This window comes from Ilyonectria robusta (genome assembly GCF_021365365.1).
Source record: "Ilyonectria robusta strain PMI_751 chromosome Unknown BGZ61scaffold_25, whole genome shotgun sequence".
NCBI lineage: Eukaryota > Fungi > Ascomycota > Sordariomycetes > Hypocreales > Nectriaceae > Ilyonectria > Ilyonectria robusta.
In genome coordinates this window covers 507,222-525,151 of record NW_025764459.1, presented here as the reverse complement: position 1 = coordinate 525,151, position 17,930 = coordinate 507,222, and the positions used below count along the sequence as shown (strand labels likewise).

The following is a 17,930-nucleotide window of genomic DNA, read 5'->3' as shown; positions in this document are numbered from 1 at the left end:
CCATACCGTTGGCAAAAGCCTCGAGCAGCACGCACTCAAGATTCTAATCTGCATTTCCACTTTTGATTTGAGGGACCATGAAAGCCGGGATCAAAATCACTCGCTTTTCCTAACGACTCTTACTCCTAAGATTGGGTATGTCTAATGCAGTCAAGCCACCTTTGTAAGCAACATGTTGGTAGCCTACCCTAGACGCTTTGAGAAACTATATTATGGCATCGACGAGGTGGTAGGTGTGTGGAAGGCACTAAGATCAAATAAGTATACTGAGTTCATTCCTCCCTCTCCCATCGGGCTCGTAATTTTTGAACATTTACCAATCTAACGTGGGCACTGATTCGTCTCCCGTCCGACTCGAGCGCGGCTTGGCATACTTTGTGGAACTAATTTGTACTGAGTGCAGGTCAATGGGGTGCAAACTTGCAATGGGAGGTCATCATCGAAGAGGATCCTTGGCTGCTCTTTGAGGCCGGCCTATGTACGAGGCAAATATAGCGTCGTTTCTGTATCATCAACATCTGTGGATGGTGATGCTTGTCCCTCTGCTCTGCCAAGACTATGTATGACGGATCTCTGGCTGATTGACTAGCAGCTTGGGACCGACTTCTATTGGAGTAACCGAGTCCCCACCATTGTGCTTAAACCCTTTAGTGGCGCTCTATTTTGCTAGGCCATACATAGTTAGCAAGGTAGATAATCTCTCGTTCCCAACAACATGTGTCCACGTTGCTCCGACACAAACCATTTGCCCTAGCTCCCGCAAACTCATCGTTCTACCCCGTCCAATCAACTGGTACTGACAATGAAATCCCCGATCCCTGACTATCTTAACCTCGTGCTCGAGAATGCGCGCCCGATTGAGACTGGCTCGCCGGCTGCATACATCGACACACTAGCTAGGGCGGACACGTCTAAGATGGCCGTGGCCCTTGCTATGGTGGATGGCAACCTATACTCAGCCGGAGACGACCGCGTTGAGTTCTCCATCCAGTCCATCTCTAAAGCCTTCGTCTACGCACTGGCAATCGAAGATGCAGGACTGGCACATGTGTTGGAGAAGATCGGCGTCGAGCCATCCGGTGACGCATTTAACCGCCTGTCTCTCGAGCGTGGTAGCAATCGGCCTATGAACCCCATGATCAACGCCGGAGCAATCACCGCACACTCGCTCGTCGTATCCCCTCATGCCACGATAGAGCAGAGAACAGATCGCATCCTGAAAACGCTGTCCAAGCTCGCAGGCCGGGAGTTGCATGTGGACGAAGAGGTCTACGAGGCTGAGCTCAAGGACGCCAACCGCAACATGGGCATCGGCTTCATGCTCAAGGCAGCTGGCATCATCACTGGCGATCCTCAGGAGGCAGTCAAGGGCTACATCCGCCAATGCGCCATCAACGTCAATGTGCGCGACTTGGCCATGATGGCGGCGACGCTTTGCAACGCCGGCGTGCACCCTGTCACGGGAGAGAGCATCATCCCGCAAACGAGCGTCCGCCAAGTCTTGTCCGTCATGACTACGTGTGGCATGTACGACGCTGCGGGAGATTGGGTTTCAAACGTCGGCATTCCTGCGAAGAGCGGTGTGGCCGGCGGAATCATCGGTGCTCTGCCAGGCCAGGTCGGCATTGCTGCCTTCTCTCCCAAGCTTGACGAGCGTGGCAACAGTGTGAGAGGCGTGGCGATATGCGAGCGGCTGTCGCGAGATATGGGCCTGCATATGATGGATGCCAGCCAGATCTCCAGGGCCACGGTGCGTACATCCGTGGCAACCATTGTCGCAGGCGAGAGCGAGCCCCATCACGCGAACTGCCAGAAGGAAGTCGTCATATTCAGCCTGCGAGGCGCCGTTCGCTTCGCAGGTTCGGAGCGTCTTACTCGGGCTCTTGCGCGCGAACTTGGCCCGCCAAACCCAGATGACCCCGGTTCCGGGAAGCACGGGAACGCCTGTGCTGTCGTCTTCTCGTTCCGTGAAGCCTATTCCCTGAATGCCATTGCACAACGAATCATCCATGAGGATATTCATCGACTACTTCTAGAAGACAAGAGCGTGGTGGTGATCGACCCGTCGTGCGTTCTGCAACTGGATGATCGTCTTGAGGGAAGGACGCGGCATCCGCATGTTGTCCGGACCGAGACTGAGGCGCGGAACTACATTGGAGGGATCGGGTGTCAAACCGTGTCCAAGTCTGATAATTGGTGATGCTCTACGGAGTAATTGATTAGTTATATACATCATGGTCTATACCACCAAGGCAGAGCAGATGTTTCCCCACTAGCAAATTGCCTCGTTTTCATTTCCCTAAGCGTCTCACATGCAAAATGCAAGCAGGGCGAGAGGGGCATGAGAAACATATTTTGGTCTCGAGCTACGGAGGGCTCTTTCAAAAGTCTTATCCAAGCGCTAGTAACATCATATCCACTTATCCCTGTCGGTTACCTGAGATACATAAAGCTATCACAGTCTCGTTAAACGGCCGCTGTAACTTCAGGAGTAGTACGCTGCTGATCAGGATATAGCGGTTGCTGTGTGCTGTAGCGTGCTATCCTTTAGGGCCTATAGAAATCAGGAAGTACTTAGTGTACTTATTATCTAATCTAATAATTAGGACTTACTTCTTATGGATAAGACTTTGTTGAATGATGACCCTGTATAACGAAACCTCGGATAGATTGATATCCTGACCTTAGTCAGAAGGGGGGTATGAAAACCCCTCTTCCGGCGGATCCGGATGACGAGATGAACTAATCATCAATATCATCAACATCATTATCACTGCATTGATCCTTATCCATCGATTGAATTGTCCGTAACGGATCCATCAGACTTTTGAAAGGGCCCTCCGTACGGGTCGGTACTTCATGGTGCCCACCCATCCTCTTCCATTGTGCAGTACAAGTTACTAAATCTACTCAGTACTTTGTAGCTCAGTGACAATCAGGTACCAGCTTCGTACTACGGAGTACAGCGGGGTCAAGATCGAGATTGAACTCTTAGCGTGTGCCTCTTCTACGTCATAGACTTGCAGCGACTACGCTAACGCAAGGGCAAGAAATCAGAAATTAGCAAGATACTTTGCTCTCTCCGTAAACACCAAGCCCTGAAAGGTGCTTTGTTTTCCAGGAATCATGCCAAATCACTTTATTGCGAGTGCAGCCGCATGGTCACTCGTGTTGACTGCATTTGTATCTGCCGTTCAACGCCCATTCCAAGGCCTCGACCATTCACAAGGGTATCAATTCGATCCGCTCCTCCATCTACCAGGAATATCGCCCTACTTCGATGCTGTGGGATTCGGGCTTGAACATGTTGCGCCAGAAGGCTGTACCGTAACCGCCGCCTCCTATTTAATACGACACGCCGCGATATACGCCAATGACGCCGAGTATGAGGAATACATCCATCCTTTTCTCTTCAAGCTAGAGAAGCATCGAGGAGCCTTCTCGGGTCCCCTCGAATTCTTGAACGAATGGCATTCTCCGATTGATGAAGACCGCCTCGAGGATGTGACTCCTTCTGGAAAAGAGGACGCTAAGCAAGTTGGACATCATCTGGTGAAGCGTTATCAGCACCTGGCATCATCAGTGAAGCGTGTCATAGCAGACACCAAATCCAGGACATATGATACCGCCAAGGCCTTCCTCCACGCATTTCCTGCCGACGGAGATATCGAAATCGCCCGTTTTGACAAGAATGACGTGAATGACGGCACTCGTGCCCTTCTTCCTCACAAGGCTTGCTCTAAATTCTCAAAGGCTCCTGGAACAAAGCAGCAGCACGACTTCTTAAATGTCTACAGCAAGCAAGTCTCTCGTCGTCTGAGCCCTTACACTCCCAATGATTACGAACTGGATCCCAAGGATGTGTTTGCACTTCAATCACTCTGTGGGTACGAATCCGCCATCAGGGGCAGGCGGTCATCTATATGCGCCGTATTCTCTGATGCAGAATGGCTCTCCTACGAATATGCGTGGGACATGAAATACACGTACATGGTTGGCCCGTTGAATCCTCTCTCTAATTATCTCGGGTTCCCTTGGCTGAATTCACAATCTCAGCTATTAGAGGCCATTGGTAATAGCTCCGAGACGAATAGCGATGAGGAAACAGGGTGGCCCGCTAAGCAGCGTTTGTTCTTTTATTTCACACACCGCGAAGTGCCGCCATTCGTTGCCACAGCACTGGGAATCTTCAATTCGTCTTCGCAAGAAGGATACGACGAGTTCCCGACTTCCCATGTCAATCATGTACGGGCATGGAAGATGTCTGATCTCATTCCATTCTTGGGACACGTTGGCATGGAAAAGATGACATGCGAGAGACCGGGCGTTGATGGTGGCAAAATCGAGGAGGACTTTGTGAGGTTTATTGCTAATACTGCGCCACGGCCATTGCCACTGTGTCAGAATGGACCCGGTGCTAGCTGCCCATTCGAGACTTTTAAAACTATCATCAGTGCTGGGATGGAAAAGTATGGGGATTTCGATGGCGTCTGTGAAAATGAGAGAGATGATTTGTGAGAAGGAGAGGAAAAGGGATCAATGTTAACTACAGTCAAATAATTGCACGAGCGGTGGTCTTTAGCAAGTCTTGGGGTAATCGTTTCGTTATGAGATCGCCGCAGCTTGTTTATGATGAGTTTCCGGACAAGGTTCCTGATCCCCGACTCTGTTACCAGCAAGGAGGAGGGCAAGATGGAAGAGATCACTGGCGTGATGATGGCCGATGCCGAGATCGTCCTCTTCATAGCTCAAACGACGTATCTGAATCCTGGGCGTCCATGTCCATCAGCTGATTCCATATTTACCTTTCCACCTTCCTCTCCCGCCTCAGCGGTCTGTCTCTCAACCCTTGCAAGCTTCTTATTTTCCCACTTGTGGAGGTAGCGCAGCAAGAGTGCTAGCAGAGCGACCACCACGCAGATTGATGCGTTAGCACTCCCTCCGGGCCTGTACTGGGGACCATCGCTACTGGGGTACATGTAAGATCCGTATATCGTTGCCGTATTGCCAATCATGTTACAAATAGCAATGGCGGCTGACCGTTTGACAAGTGGCCGAGGAAAGGAATTTGCTACCCAAGAGACAATGATTTGGTCTGAAGAGGACGTAAGTGAATGTCGACTAGGAAGGAACAAATACAATGGGGGGCATGAGGTTATGTGACCTAGTGCATCCACTTACAGGAAGACACAGCGCCCATGGGCATAAGAAACATGGCGAAGAAGCGTGCTCCAATGACTGTAGTGCCAGCTGCAATGGCGTTGCCAATGGCTGCAACAAGTATGAGACAGATGATGTGTAGCGATCTGTCGTTTGTCCTAGCTGAGCTCAACGTAACGCATATTGAGAGAAGGAAGGTTGCGAACTGTTGTCGTTTGGTTGGTTGTCAGAAATCCCATGATTACAGCGGCCTATCGTTTGATGTTGATGAAGGAACCACTTACCCAGGCTGGAGCTGTGAGCCACAGCGTAACGATTCTGCCATATCCAAGCGTTCCCACAATAGTTGGGAAGAAGTACTGAAACGTCTGGGAGAGTAGGCTCACGTGCTGCAATAGTATGAAGGCGTACAAGCGGTAGTCACGGACTGCCATCTTGACACCATCCCAGACAGTGATTTCCCCGTATGTGTCGACCTCATTGATATCCTGGGCCAGTCTCCACGCAGCGTAAGCGCTCTCTTCTTGTGTCAACCATTTCGTCGTGTGAGGATAGTTGGGCAGAATAAAGGCGGCTAAGATGGAGAAGGCTATCGCGATTACGCCCTCCTGAAGAGTTTTGTTTGTTGGTTCAAACATTTCATATTGCAACAGGCTGGCGTAGGATTGGAGGTGAGAAAACTTACGATAATAAATAGCCATCTCCACCCAGCGATATCTTGGGCCCCTTCAAGGCTTCCCAGAATTGCCGCGCCTAGCAACCCGCCAAACATGTTTGCCAATGCATTCCCTGCGTAGAGCCAGGCAATGCGGCGGGTAAGCTCTGCGCGCGTGTACCACGAACTCATGAGAAACACAGCCCCCGGAAAGAACGGAGCTTCCACGAAGCCAAGAAAGAACCGAATGACGACAAGATGCGTGAAGGAGTCTGCAGCAGCATTGCAGGTTGAGACAACCCCCCACATGCAACATGAGGCGCTGAGATAAAGCGACGGCCGCATGCGTGTCAACAACAGGTTGGACGGGAGTTGCATCAGGAGATATCCGACGAAAAAGATGGAGGTGGCCAAGTTGAAGTCGGTGCCTGACATTTTGAGGTCTTTTTCTAGAGAGCCCTGGCGTGCCTGAGCGAGATTGGAGCGATCGAGGAAGTTGAGGAGGTACATGATGACAAGCGTGGGCATAAGGCGTAGGTCGACTTTCCTGAGTAATTTCTTTTCAAAGTCACTTCGCCATTCCGGGCTCTGGCTATTGAAGCGTGAGGTCCAGACACTGAGGTCAGAGTTGTGATCAGGTTGAGAGGTTACAGCAGTGCCGCCCATGCTCTTGGCCTCCTCCAATTCGATGGACGGTTTCCCAGTCTCCATGATATGCTGTATGGCGCGTGTAAAGAAGCGTGCTGAACGAGGAAATGACGATTTGGACTGACGTTGACAAGAAATTTGGGAAGACGTTTCGGAGGGCCTATTGAAACCACGAAATTAGATCGGAGACGAGGGGGTTGACCATTTATTCCTGCGAGGTGTCTGAGATCGTCTGCCGAGGGTAACATCTTCCGGGTCACATTCACCCGAGTTGATCAATCATAGGGTCACATATAGAGGAGAAAGTAGTAACGAACCAACCATCACCTTGAACGTAGCTGCCGGGGGTTGTTAGAAGCGGTAGGATCAGCACACACAATGCGACATCACCCCACACGTAGCAGGCTTCCCCGCAATCATTATGGAGTGGTATTTTGCATTATGATAGGCTATATCAGTCGGGTTGATTCAAGAGACTATGAACGCAAGTTGAGATACCCGAAAATCATCCAATGATGCATGTCATTATTGAAGAAGTAGATGCCGTCCCACAGAAGGTGATCTATTTGTGGCAAGATAGCAATTTAACATGATCTAGTTCAGTTCATGATTCAGCTTGATTGCCTTCGACTTTCCTGTGTCCAAGATAACCGCCGGATCCTCCTTCGTTCCCTTGCGACTAACCTGATTTCCGTTCTTAGTCGTGATGGAAGTGCTAAGTTAAAGTCAGTAGAGGAAATGAGATGGATTCACGGGAGATTTACTCTTCACCCTTGACGTCCAATACTTTGCCCTCGGGTTGGCCACTACCCCATTTCCAGCTGACTGTTTCACCCTTCTCAGGACCCTTTGTTGCCTTTGAACTGGTCTTATCTCCAGATGTGGCCTTGGTCTCGTTGCGTTCCTGGCTGCTCTTGCTTTGCTCTTGCTTCTTGGGCTCATTTTTCCTTGCAGCTTTGCGGTTGTCGTCATTCTGGTCATCTACCTCTTCACCTTCGTCCTCACCTTCGTCATTCTCCTCGGCAGAGCTCTCATGTTCCTCGACCAGCTCTACATCCTCATCCCCATCACTGTCACTGTCTCCGACATTGTGCTCTTCTTCCTCTCCTGTAGTCACACCTTTACCCTGCCATGTTTCTCTTTTCTTGGTTGACCCTTGTTGACCCCTGGACGCCTTTCGTTTATCACCAGCCTGCGCCCCATCCTCTGCAGCGTCATCATCTTTATCGTCTCCTTTCTCTGCCTCGTCGCGAGCCTTCAAGACGTCATGGCCCCAATTCTTCAAAGATGCGTACGACTTCGTCTTTTTGACCTCCTCGGTAGACTTTTCGTTTGTCCCCGCTGCTTCTTGCGCAAGATGGCGCTTGCTAAAGAAGATCAGTTTGAATTCTTTAGTGTAACAGGATGAATCAAAAGAAGCCATGGCTCTGTGACGTACCAATATCCGACAACCTTGCGCATGTGCGCAATTTGATCCTCATCATACTTTGTTGGATCTTTGTTGGGATTGGCCTCCAGGATCTCGACAATCTTTCGACCACTGTCATGTCCGACAGTCTCGCCGTTCTCTTCTTCTTTTGGCCAGCCGGCGCTGTTGGAATCATCGGATTTGAGCCATTTCTCCAGCTCAGACGATGCCATATTGACGTAAGTGTTGAACTCTTCGATGACTTGGTCTTGACCCTTCATGATGACGGCGGATTCGGGAGGTTGGTCAGTATGGCATGAGTAGTATCAAGATGATGCTTGGAGCGAAGTGACTCAATTAAAAATTTGCAATTGGATTCATTTGACACCCCCGTCGATGTCTCGTTGACGTCAATGTCGTCATAGCTCACGGAAGCTTCACGGCGTCATAGATCTCAGATTAGGCTCGTCCCGGGCATCTCACCCAAAACTACGCCATCGACATTGCGTTATTCGTTTCCAAGCCACCCACCCCATAAACCAGCCCGTACCACTTTTTATGTCTTGGAAATGCCTGCCCCGCTGTTTCCAAACTGCGGTGTGAAGTCATCACACATGCTACGCAAATTGCACGACTGTATCACTAGAGGTACTCTGATTTGTCAATGAGATTGTGCAAAGTGCCACTACGGGAGAGCAGTGATAGCCATCCAGTAATCTGTAACTGGCCGGTCAATGGTATCTCATTGAACGCCCAGATACTAAAACCTCGTGCATGTGTGATGAGCCTTCAGCTGTATGCCTCCCCTTGTCTTACAGTAAAAGCGCTGTCAACTCACGCAAGAGCCAGTGCCTCCATGAAAGCAAAAGCAACCAAAAATGGGGTGTTCGTGTCATTTTCGTGGTTAAAATGAAAAGGAATGAAGGTGTTCCGATTATTGCTGGAGCCAAAAACCCCATCGTGAGCAATATCTCTATACTGAGCCTTTTTGACGATGAGGAGGGCCCTAGTAGGCCACATGATCTCGAGCAAACAAGGCGAGAAGACTAAGACCACCACCTAGGTCAATATATCTGTGCATTTCTAATTGTGCGGAACTGTCTGGAGCCAGTGATGCGACTGCCGTGGAAGCCTGGGACGGAAAACTCAGCTCAGAGAACCAGGCCCTCTATCGTTGATACTCCCCGCTCATACATCCCACCTCCGCGCGGCCCGGATATTATAGTCCCGCTGGACTCGAGAAGCCCAGATAGTTTGTAGTAGATATGATGAGCGTGAGGAAACTCGAGGCTCTTCTGTGATTTTGTACGAGTCGCAACAGTTGGGGCAAATGCAGTTTGCGTGCCGCGAAGTCAATGCCTCTACCGTCGCCACCTCTCGTCGCTTCTCTACCTAACTAAGGCCAACAGTTGCTTAACGGGGGTTGAGCGTCTTTCATGAATGCCTTCTTTACTTGCAGTCTCCTCCCAAAGAGAGATAGATGGCTCCAGTCGTTCCTGCAAGCAATGCTATTGCTTTAATCTTCATATCGGGCTCCATGGCCTAGCCAAACGAGATTTCCAATCTGACCGGAGCATTTCCTGGGCCTGAGTTCAATTGTATGGATCTCGCAGGCCCTGTTTCTACCTGCCCTCCCTGAGTATGCAAGCATTCGGCGGAGAGGCATTGGTCAGATCTAATGTGGGCAAAAGGCGGCCAAATTGGCTAACACCTACGTCGTGACGGGGTTTGGGAGAACCGCTCCAAGCGTCGGCTGAGATAGCTCGGATGCCTCCGAAATTGGCCAGTCAGCGGGATGAAATAAATAGATCGCTGACCGGGATTGAAATGTTGATGCCTGTAGGTGCCATCGACGAGCTCATCATCGAGGGTTCTATTATTGCACGGGGATGTTTCAACGGACCTGACCCCATCTCCTACGTGGGGCGAAAACTTTCCACTAGCCACTCCATCAAAGCCTGTCTACAAGACGGGACATCTTTTTCAGTTATCCGACAGACGGGTCGATCAGGTATCTTGGCCGCGGGGACCCTCAAGTTAAAATTGGCGACCAACGTGCCGAGCTGGAGGAGATTGAGCGGCATATGAAGAAGTGCTTTGCTCGAGTTCATTGAGTACGGGTGGACGTTATTCCTGGGAATGACAGCTCCCCTTGCGGTGTCAATAGTTTGGTTGCCTTCATTGGAGGCTAGAATGGAGACAAATCGTTAGCCCGATCTCTCCAGGGGAGCGGTGGCCATTTATACGGGCTCCTTTTGCCATGCTACCCATACCACCCGGCAAGGCTTGGGCGAGACCATCCCGGACTACATGGTCAGCGTCTCTTCTTATGGCCAATGCCTTACCACTGTGGTAATACCCTGGCTGAAATCCGGTAAGACAGACACAAGACGCCTGGAAGAGGACGCAAGGTGCTTTCCCCCGGATCGGATAGTGGGATAGGGCGCTGCAGCCAAATGAGACAGCGGTGCTAATGTCATACACTGAGAAGCAGTTACAGCGCGTCTGGACCGACATCTCGGCGTATGTCAGACTGAACCAGGTCGTCCACATATTTCCTCCCACCGACTTCTAGCGCAAGCAGCGGACCCCGAGTCTCGAGGCGTAGGGGCTTTAGAGGATCATAGGCCCTGTTGGTGCTGACCGGCTGATCCGAACGCTACAGACGGTCTCTGACCACCCCAGCATCCTCTGCATCATGGCGGAATCTACAAGTGATTCTGGCTCATCTTACAGTCCAGTTTACTTAGATCCGAGCCGACATTGCGGACCGAGACACCTTATGTCAGTCTATATGTCCGCAAGACAGCGAGGAGCCTCTCCCTGGGAGCATTTTATACCTGTACGTCACTCCGTTCACCTAGCGCTGCTAAACACACACTGATTCTCCAGACCTTTCGCGCCCAATATGTCAAGGAGGGCCTCGCAGTAGCTTTAGGCGACATTGTGGATATTTTCCACGAGAGAGACACCCTTTCTGGCATGACCAACTTCACTGTACATGCAGCATCTTCTAGAGTAGGAGACCGATACCGAACAGAAGGTTTGGTGAGAGTATCCCCCAGTGCCTTGATGACCGCCAACAGGGGTCTATCATCTGCTGATCCAGACCTTGATATCGTTAGAGTCATGTTCACCATCCCGGATCTCAAAACAGGGCGAGCATTAGCTCTAACTCGACTCGCCCAGACAGCGAGTTTAATTTAGCGGGAACAGCCACCTCTCGTACCCTGTCAGCAGGTGTGTGAAACTCAGCACAAAAACTGATGGTCCAAGGACCAGGACGCGTTACATCGGTTACAACTCCCGGGCGCTCCCGTACCCAGAGAGGTGGTTGAGATCTTGGATCCCGGTGGCTCCCGCCCAGCGTATCTCCCTGTAACGGCTCTTCGACAAGAAGCTTTTCCCGCCTGTTTTCAATGTTGCATTGCATTTGTGATCTCGTCGATCGTGGGTACGTACGATTCTCATTTAGGAAAGTAGCTCGTCGGGGTAACCCAGCGCTTAGCAATCTGAGCGGGAACAATCGTGATGGCTGTGATACATCGATTTGCTTTTTCACGACCACGCAAGCACACGGAGGCCTCCGGCGTCCCGTGTAGCCCTCGGTCTTGTGCTCACATCAAGTGTAGTAAACCCTTGTCAGTCCATCGAGTCAGGATGGTGCTAGCCAGAGTCTTTTCCAACTCGCCACGCAGCACAGAGCGTGAAAGACGCCAAGCCACGCGTCGACAGAAGGAGTATACTTCACCAAACCACCCACTGAGAAAGTACCGGTCAGCCAGCCACTGTCTTGTTGGTGGCAGCCAGGATGTTCTTCATTGCGCTTGGGGATAAACCCGAAGCCACAACCGGCAGCTCGTGATTGATGCCAACAGTATCCCTGCCGCGTGACTTATCTGTGCCCAATCCGACTGGTTGGGTTGACAAGGGTGAAATCATCTGCCCTCACCGGCAATAATTGGGCATCGTGGATCGCTCGGACCCTTCATAGCGACCGGAGGATCATCCGGCCACCCGTCCAACTGTCCAACGAAGGCCTCGGACCGACACAGGGTGTCTTGTGCCGCATGCTCGTATCCCAGTTATTTACAGTAATTTCAGCCCGGCCGGGTGCTATGGGCTCGTCTTGTGGGAAGTGTTGGGTGAGAGGTTGCCGCTAGCTGAGCTGGATGTCTTGGACCAACACGCTGGTTGATGCCCAGCTGGACTCTGAAGATACGAATGCATCCCTGCCGTTCTACAATTGGGCGGACGAAAGCTCCGGGGTTGGCGGGAACCAGGGTTATCTCCCATCTAACTTACAACAGCACTAGTCAGTGGCCGGAGAATCCTCTAGACCAAGCCACGTCGACGATCATGGCCTGACATTCTACATTGTACGACGTACACTGCGCGAGTGGCGCGTCAGCTGCGCTTTGTTCATCGCCTTTCTCGGTCCCGACTCGTTCCCCACGACATCACATGGTCTAGACTGAGAAACAACGGAGGAGCTCCGAAGCAAAGTATTGGACCGCCAGGTTCTGTAAGCGCCACATGAAACGCTCCTACAGATTCGTCCCAGCTTGTTTTCATTTATTGGCTTAGAAGTCTCTTGTTTCCTCTTTTCTCTTTCTCCAGTGCTAATAGATCGGACGCTAGGGTCGTCTGACAGCCGCGTAGGCTTGGACTTGAAGATTCGTTTCAGTATTGTACCACCCGATCTCGTCTGCGGCGATTGTAAATTTCACCATGGTCCTCTCCCAAAGGACCAGAAAATTTGCATTCCATACATCCAGACTTTCACGTACTGAGGCATTCCGCGTCGGATCGTCCGGCTTCAGTATCTTAAGCCTCCGTGCCTGATTTTAATAAAATGAACAAGTTTCAAGGACTATGTAAGGCCGACGCTTTCTTGCTTTCGAGAGCAGGTCCCTCGCCATTACACACGCACAGACCGTGAGTTTAAGTTTACAGTGCCTGCTGAGTGAGACGCACAAATTCCAAACATCGAAGGATTTCCACCCTGGCTCAACATCAGCCTGGCCACTCTCGGACACGTCGGTGGCTTGTTGTACAACTACATGCGCTTGAGATCGTGACCAGATTTTACTCTCTACGTGTATATAATAATTCTACACGGGCTGTTTTATTTGGTGTAGTTGGATATTCCGCAGTAACGTCGTCTGAGCGGTATGGGAACACTTGTAAATGTAGGAGACATTTCCGCGGGCAAAGACACAATGTCGTGTGTCAAGACGAGTCCAATCTCCTATCTGCTACCAGATATTCAGAGAGTCTCTTTCGCTTCTGAGTTTCCACCCTCTCCATTCGAAGAACTAGTCAAGCTTCCACAGGGCTTCCCCGAATTTGTCGACAAGCCACTGGCATGGAAGGGACATCAGTTCGCAGACGAAACTGAGTACATCTACACTCTCAATACATTCGAAATCGGTGAACTAGAATGCGCTCTTGGTAGTTTCAAAGGTACGTGTGTCTTCGTGTCGCTTTGTTTGAGTTGGTACGTGGCATTGTTTCTCACACATACGCAGGGTTGGGCCTGGATGGAGATCTTGTATCCCCAACAAACTTCCAGCTCCCCACTCTAGGTCCGCAGCTGAGAATCCTTCGCCATGACATCTACAATGGTAAGGGCTTCGGTGTCATCCGTGGCCTTTGTCCACAGAGATACTCAGTCGAGGATCTGACCATCCTCTATCTCGGCCTTCAGTCGTATATCGCCAATCAACGAGGCCGACAAGATGAGAAGGGCAATATGCTAGGTACTCACTCTTTGCAAACGCCTTGGGAATATTAATTTAATGAGCTTACTAGTCCACATTATCGCTGATGACTCCACCAAACTGTCAGCTAGTCACCACCGTCACTCCAAGGAACGAATTGTAAGTCAACCCACCCAGGTTTCTGTGTTAAGCAACACATTTCTAAGTCCAGACGTAGACTTTCCATAACGAGGAGTCAGGGGACATCATCAGCTGGTTGACACGGAGCACTGCGATTTCGGGAGGAAATTGCGTTATATCATCAGCCTATACTGTGTACAACGTTCTGGCCGCCAGCCGTCCTGATATCATACATACCCTGGCTCGAGATGATTGGCCTTTTGCTATGTAAGTGACATCAGTGAATCAAACATTCGGGTGAAGAGATCGGGCACCTTCTGACCACACCAATGCAGGCCTCGTTTCCAGAGACGACCGTTACTCTTTTATCACGAAGGAAGACTGATATTCAACTTCGGCCGAGTCCCGCTCGTCGGAAACGATGCCAATCCTCGACCAGAGCACCTACCAAAACTCAATTGGAGCCAAACCGAGAGCCTCGAGGCCATCGATGCTATCGCAGAATCCACACGGCTAGAAATTGCGACCAAGCCGGGTGACATACACTTCGTCAATAACCTCGTCATTATGCACCGACGAGACGGTTTTGTCGATGGCGAAATGCCAGAAGCAAAACGGCATCTGGTGCGTATGAGGCTTCGAGACGAGCAATTCGGTTGGCAACTCCCACACAGCCTCGAACAGCAATGGTCTGTTGCATTCAGCAACGCGAAACCGACAGTGTGGCATCTTGAACCGATGCCTACTGGTTTCTTTCCTCTCAGAACGCAATGCAATTGAAGTTATACGGGTTGTTCCTAATTATAAACCACACTCGTATTCCTATCGTCAGGCTCTCTCTCAGCCGTCAAAGCCTTGCTATTTTAGTCCCAATACAAGACCTTCACTTCCCATTCGCTCACAATCCTTCTGCGTCCTGGATGCTTGTCGCAACAATGTCTAGAAATGGATCAGAGCCGCTCCACTCACTCTGGACCACGTCAACACTACACCATGGCTAATCCTTGCATCTGAACTGCGACAAGCATCCGCATTACCGCCCATCTGCCGCTCGTGCATACGCGCCGGGCCAACGATGTGCTCGATCCTGTCATACGTCATCAATTTTAAGAGCCCAATTTGTGATTGTTCTAGGATCAAAACTAGCCTAGTGCGTTTGGCTGGGGGAGGATTGATCGTCCATACCCTGTAAGCGCGATCCTTGGCTTCTCGCACCCTTGCACAGCCAATTTACTATAGGCAAATGACCTTCGTACTGAGTACAATGTCAGTTCGAAACAGCCAGGGCCTGCTTCGCAATCCATGTGTGATGGCACAGTCATTCACCAAGGGGGCAGAACCGGCCACAGCACTTGGGGAGGCAAGATAGCATTGTAACACGGACATTCATTCTTCTTCCTGTCATTACCTACCCTTCCTTCTACGTCTTTCCTCAAGAATGATGCCGTCTCACATACTCAAGGATCCTGACTCGAGTTAAGGAATAACCATGTTGAAAAAAGTATCCTGCATATTCAGATGTGGGTGGACCTCTGCCGTAGCCGCGCTGCCATCTATGGTTGGAAATGGCATCGCTTGAATCCCGAAATCCGACAATTGTGCCGTAGGAACGAGGTCCAGCCTTATTTCATGGGGCTGGGGAATAGTCAGGATACCCAACTGGCCATGCGCATGGTGATCGGTGCGGACTTCCCCCTCAGCTTGCCAACCCTACTTGGTGATTAGCGCAAGTCTTGGCTTGCCATGAGCTCGAGTATTGCAAAACAAGCGTACGTTCAAACCTCCTGCTACGGCGCTATACAATTCCAGGCCAGGGTAGCATTGTGTGACACTAGAGGAGACAAATCAGCCGTCTTATGTTGAAACAAATGATAAATACTTTAGTGGCACTCACGCTGGCTGGAAAGGCACTTCAGAAGAGCTTCCTGTGTGGCTATTAAGCAGTACGGGATAATCTTCCATGGTCTGCCGAGGTTCGACAATTGTGACGCGGGTCCCGCTGTTGGCGTTGGTGCTTGGGCTTCGTTCACCCTCACTGTGCGACAGTCCGCAGTCAGGAGTCGGATAAATGCAATCGTTCCCTCTTTGACGGCATCTCATGCTGCCAATATGATAAATGTCAGTAATATTCGTCCAGGATAGGCAGGATATAATCGAGGTTCACGAAGGGATACAATGCATGTATTTACCTCCAAGGCGAACCGGAGCGTAAATGAGGCTTGAGGCGAACACATACCAGGCAGGCTTTTGTTCATCGCATCGGATATGCTTCTGTTTGCACCACTGGCAGCCTGTCTTGCTCCGTCTAGCGAACTTTCTCTTGCGGGCTTGGGGCGAATTCATCTTGATGCGCAAAGTGCCCTTGATTATTCGTCCTTTGACAAATTCTTCCAGGCGCGGCTAAGAGTTGCTCGACTTGTAGACCTCACGAAAGCTCAGTTGAATTCGCGATTTATAGGACAAACACAGAGTGGAGAGAGGCTGCTTTAAGTGCTCCAGGGCGGCATTCAGCATCAGAAAGGTATCCGTACCCCCCTGGTAGGTACCCCCTGGTTCCCAACTGCACTGACGGCCTGACCGCGTCCCCCCAACCAACCCAATATTCAACCCACTTCAGCGTTGTCTTTCACGGGGTAGATGCTCCGAGGTACGAATATACGTGGGATGAAGGGTCCCCCCCCTGCCTGTGAGAAGCCCATGCGGGCCAAGGCGATCATCAAAAACGGCGCGTAGATCGCCAAAAGCTAGTTGCAAAACTCCGAAGAGCTCGCATAAAATACTTTACAAGCCCTTTGTCTGAAACAGAGTTAAAAATGTGTGGAAAACTTCATCATTAGACAGAGGCGGTGCTTCTTCGGACTCTGGACCGGTCAATTTTGCAGTGAACAACGGACAGGATACGTGGAAGCCTTATCTGTGACGTGACAAGACCCAGCCGCCGTATTCAATTTTGGGCAGGAGATCAGTATCGAGCACCAGAGACCCTTCGTCCAGAGTCTTACTACGCCTGACTCAGTACTCGACTCGTGCTGTCTTCAAGACACCATTTCCCCATCCACTCAGAATGCTGCCTGTTGTTTGCTATGAGGGGGTAGCGCCGAGACGGTTGCATGTCTTGATACCACCACAAAGTCTCTCCCCCAGTGTCTGTGAGGATTTGATTGGCGTCTCAAGTCACAAATAAGGCAGCTCAAATTGGAAAGGAGGGGGGCCTTGGTGGAGATGACCGTTTCTGGTGGCGCTGGCTAGCGACATTTGAGGCCTGGCTTGATGAGAATGTGCTCTCGCAGCCCACTCACCTTGGCCACTCTAGTGCGTCGTTATCACAGCTACAGCAGAATTCCGCGTCAGTGCTCTGAGCATCAATTTTATCGGGCATGGGCCGACTGTGTAAGAACCAACTCGTACACGCGGCAGCAATGGGCGTCATTCTGCTTCAACACCCTGTGAGCACTCAATCCACATCCACAGGAAGCCTCACCGGTGTTAAGGACTTCTACCGCCGGCGTACATCGGAAAATGAGGGTTGTGGGGATGCTGCCTGGCTTCAAACCTTACTTTGTGTCCTCGTATTCCCTCATGCGACACAAAATTCGCTCATTCTGCAAGTCATCTCACAGCCGCCTGGTCTGGCTGGGTGCCAACTTGACTTCCACCATCATTGGACGAGCAATATTTGGTGTAGTCTTGCTATATACTATTGGAGCAACGGACCCCCCAAAAAAGAATGACGCGTGAAGGGAGTCCGAGTCTGCAGATTGGGAGGCTTGGCAGTCAGGGCGTGTGTCGCAAAATCTTCACCAAATGCCGACATTCACTACAGATGCTGCTTGCTGTGCCAGCTTGGGAAGTCGGTAGGCATCCAGCTATGTTGGATCCTCCTTAGATCACTCAGTCCCTAGTCTTTCGGGCCAAAATGATAATCGAGGAGACCAAAGTAGTTCCTCATGGTAGAAAAGCAACTCTTACCAACATGTAACCGTTAGAGGGTCTCAGTTACAACCGGAACAGTGAAAGTTCTAATTTCGCGTGACCATCAAGCTCCACCAAGGTAGAAATAAATTTTGAATGCCGGAGACGGTATTTCATTGCTGGAGAAGATCACAATATATATTAATGAATCATTCTAGTAAACACTCGCTGGGTGATACCAGGACACCTGTACTCCAAGCATGCATTATTTCGGAATCAAGCCAATGGGATTTCTTCAAAGAAA

The 17,930-nt window shown here is 50.6% G+C and overlaps 6 protein-coding genes across 6 annotated transcripts; 3 read left to right on the top strand and 3 right to left on the bottom strand.

Moving 5' to 3' along the window:
• Positions 1-683: 683 nt before the first annotated feature.
• On the top strand, positions 684-2,405 carry BGZ61DRAFT_460974 (glutaminase). The gene has a single exon (XM_046247082.1). It carries the CDS (start codon positions 803-805, stop codon positions 2,198-2,200), a length of 1,398 nt encoding a protein of 465 aa, XP_046098452.1. The 5' UTR covers positions 684-802; the 3' UTR covers positions 2,201-2,405.
• Positions 2,406-2,738: 333 nt separating this feature from the next.
• On the top strand, positions 2,739-4,897 carry BGZ61DRAFT_460972 (histidine phosphatase superfamily). The gene is made up of 3 exons (XM_046247081.1): positions 2,739-2,862; positions 2,915-2,996; positions 3,051-4,897. The coding sequence occupies exon 3, from the start codon at positions 3,127-3,129 to the stop codon at positions 4,516-4,518; it is 1,392 nt and encodes a 463-aa protein (XP_046098451.1). The 5' UTR covers positions 2,739-2,862; positions 2,915-2,996; positions 3,051-3,126; the 3' UTR covers positions 4,519-4,897.
• Positions 4,749-6,481, bottom strand: BGZ61DRAFT_498148 (major facilitator superfamily domain-containing protein; the record flags this gene model as incomplete). The annotated part of the gene is made up of 4 exons (XM_046251246.1): positions 4,749-5,095; positions 5,182-5,365; positions 5,445-5,768; positions 5,846-6,481. 4 exons carry the CDS (start codon positions 6,479-6,481, stop codon positions 4,749-4,751), a joined length of 1,491 nt encoding a protein of 496 aa, XP_046098450.1.
• Positions 6,482-6,615: 134 nt separating this feature from the next.
• Positions 6,616-8,152, bottom strand: BGZ61DRAFT_522013 (uncharacterized protein; the record flags this gene model as incomplete). The annotated part of the gene is made up of 3 exons (XM_046252521.1): positions 6,616-7,178; positions 7,228-7,830; positions 7,902-8,152. 3 exons carry the CDS (start codon positions 8,150-8,152, stop codon positions 7,058-7,060), a joined length of 975 nt encoding a protein of 324 aa, XP_046098449.1. The 3' UTR covers positions 6,616-7,057.
• Positions 8,153-13,093: 4,941 nt separating this feature from the next.
• Positions 13,094-14,607, top strand: BGZ61DRAFT_557861 (uncharacterized protein; the record flags this gene model as incomplete). The annotated part of the gene is made up of 5 exons (XM_046255702.1): positions 13,094-13,337; positions 13,403-13,633; positions 13,686-13,753; positions 13,812-13,981; positions 14,050-14,607. The coding sequence occupies 5 exons, from the start codon at positions 13,094-13,096 to the stop codon at positions 14,492-14,494; spliced, it is 1,158 nt and encodes a 385-aa protein (XP_046098448.1). The 3' UTR covers positions 14,495-14,607.
• A 583-nt stretch (positions 14,608-15,190) lies between these two features.
• On the bottom strand, positions 15,191-16,057 carry BGZ61DRAFT_522011 (uncharacterized protein; the record flags this gene model as incomplete). The annotated part of the gene is made up of 4 exons (XM_046252520.1): positions 15,191-15,424; positions 15,488-15,545; positions 15,609-15,815; positions 15,951-16,057. The coding sequence occupies 4 exons, from the start codon at positions 16,055-16,057 to the stop codon at positions 15,191-15,193; spliced, it is 606 nt and encodes a 201-aa protein (XP_046098447.1).
• Positions 16,058-17,930: the final 1,873 nt, after the last annotated feature.

Coding starts and splice junctions, on each gene's coding strand:
- BGZ61DRAFT_460974 (XM_046247082.1), top strand. CDS start 803: ATGAAATCCCCGATCCCTGACTATCTTAACCTCGTGCTCGAGAATGCG.
- BGZ61DRAFT_460972 (XM_046247081.1), top strand. CDS start 3,127: ATGCCAAATCACTTTATTGCGAGTGCAGCCGCATGGTCACTCGTGTTG.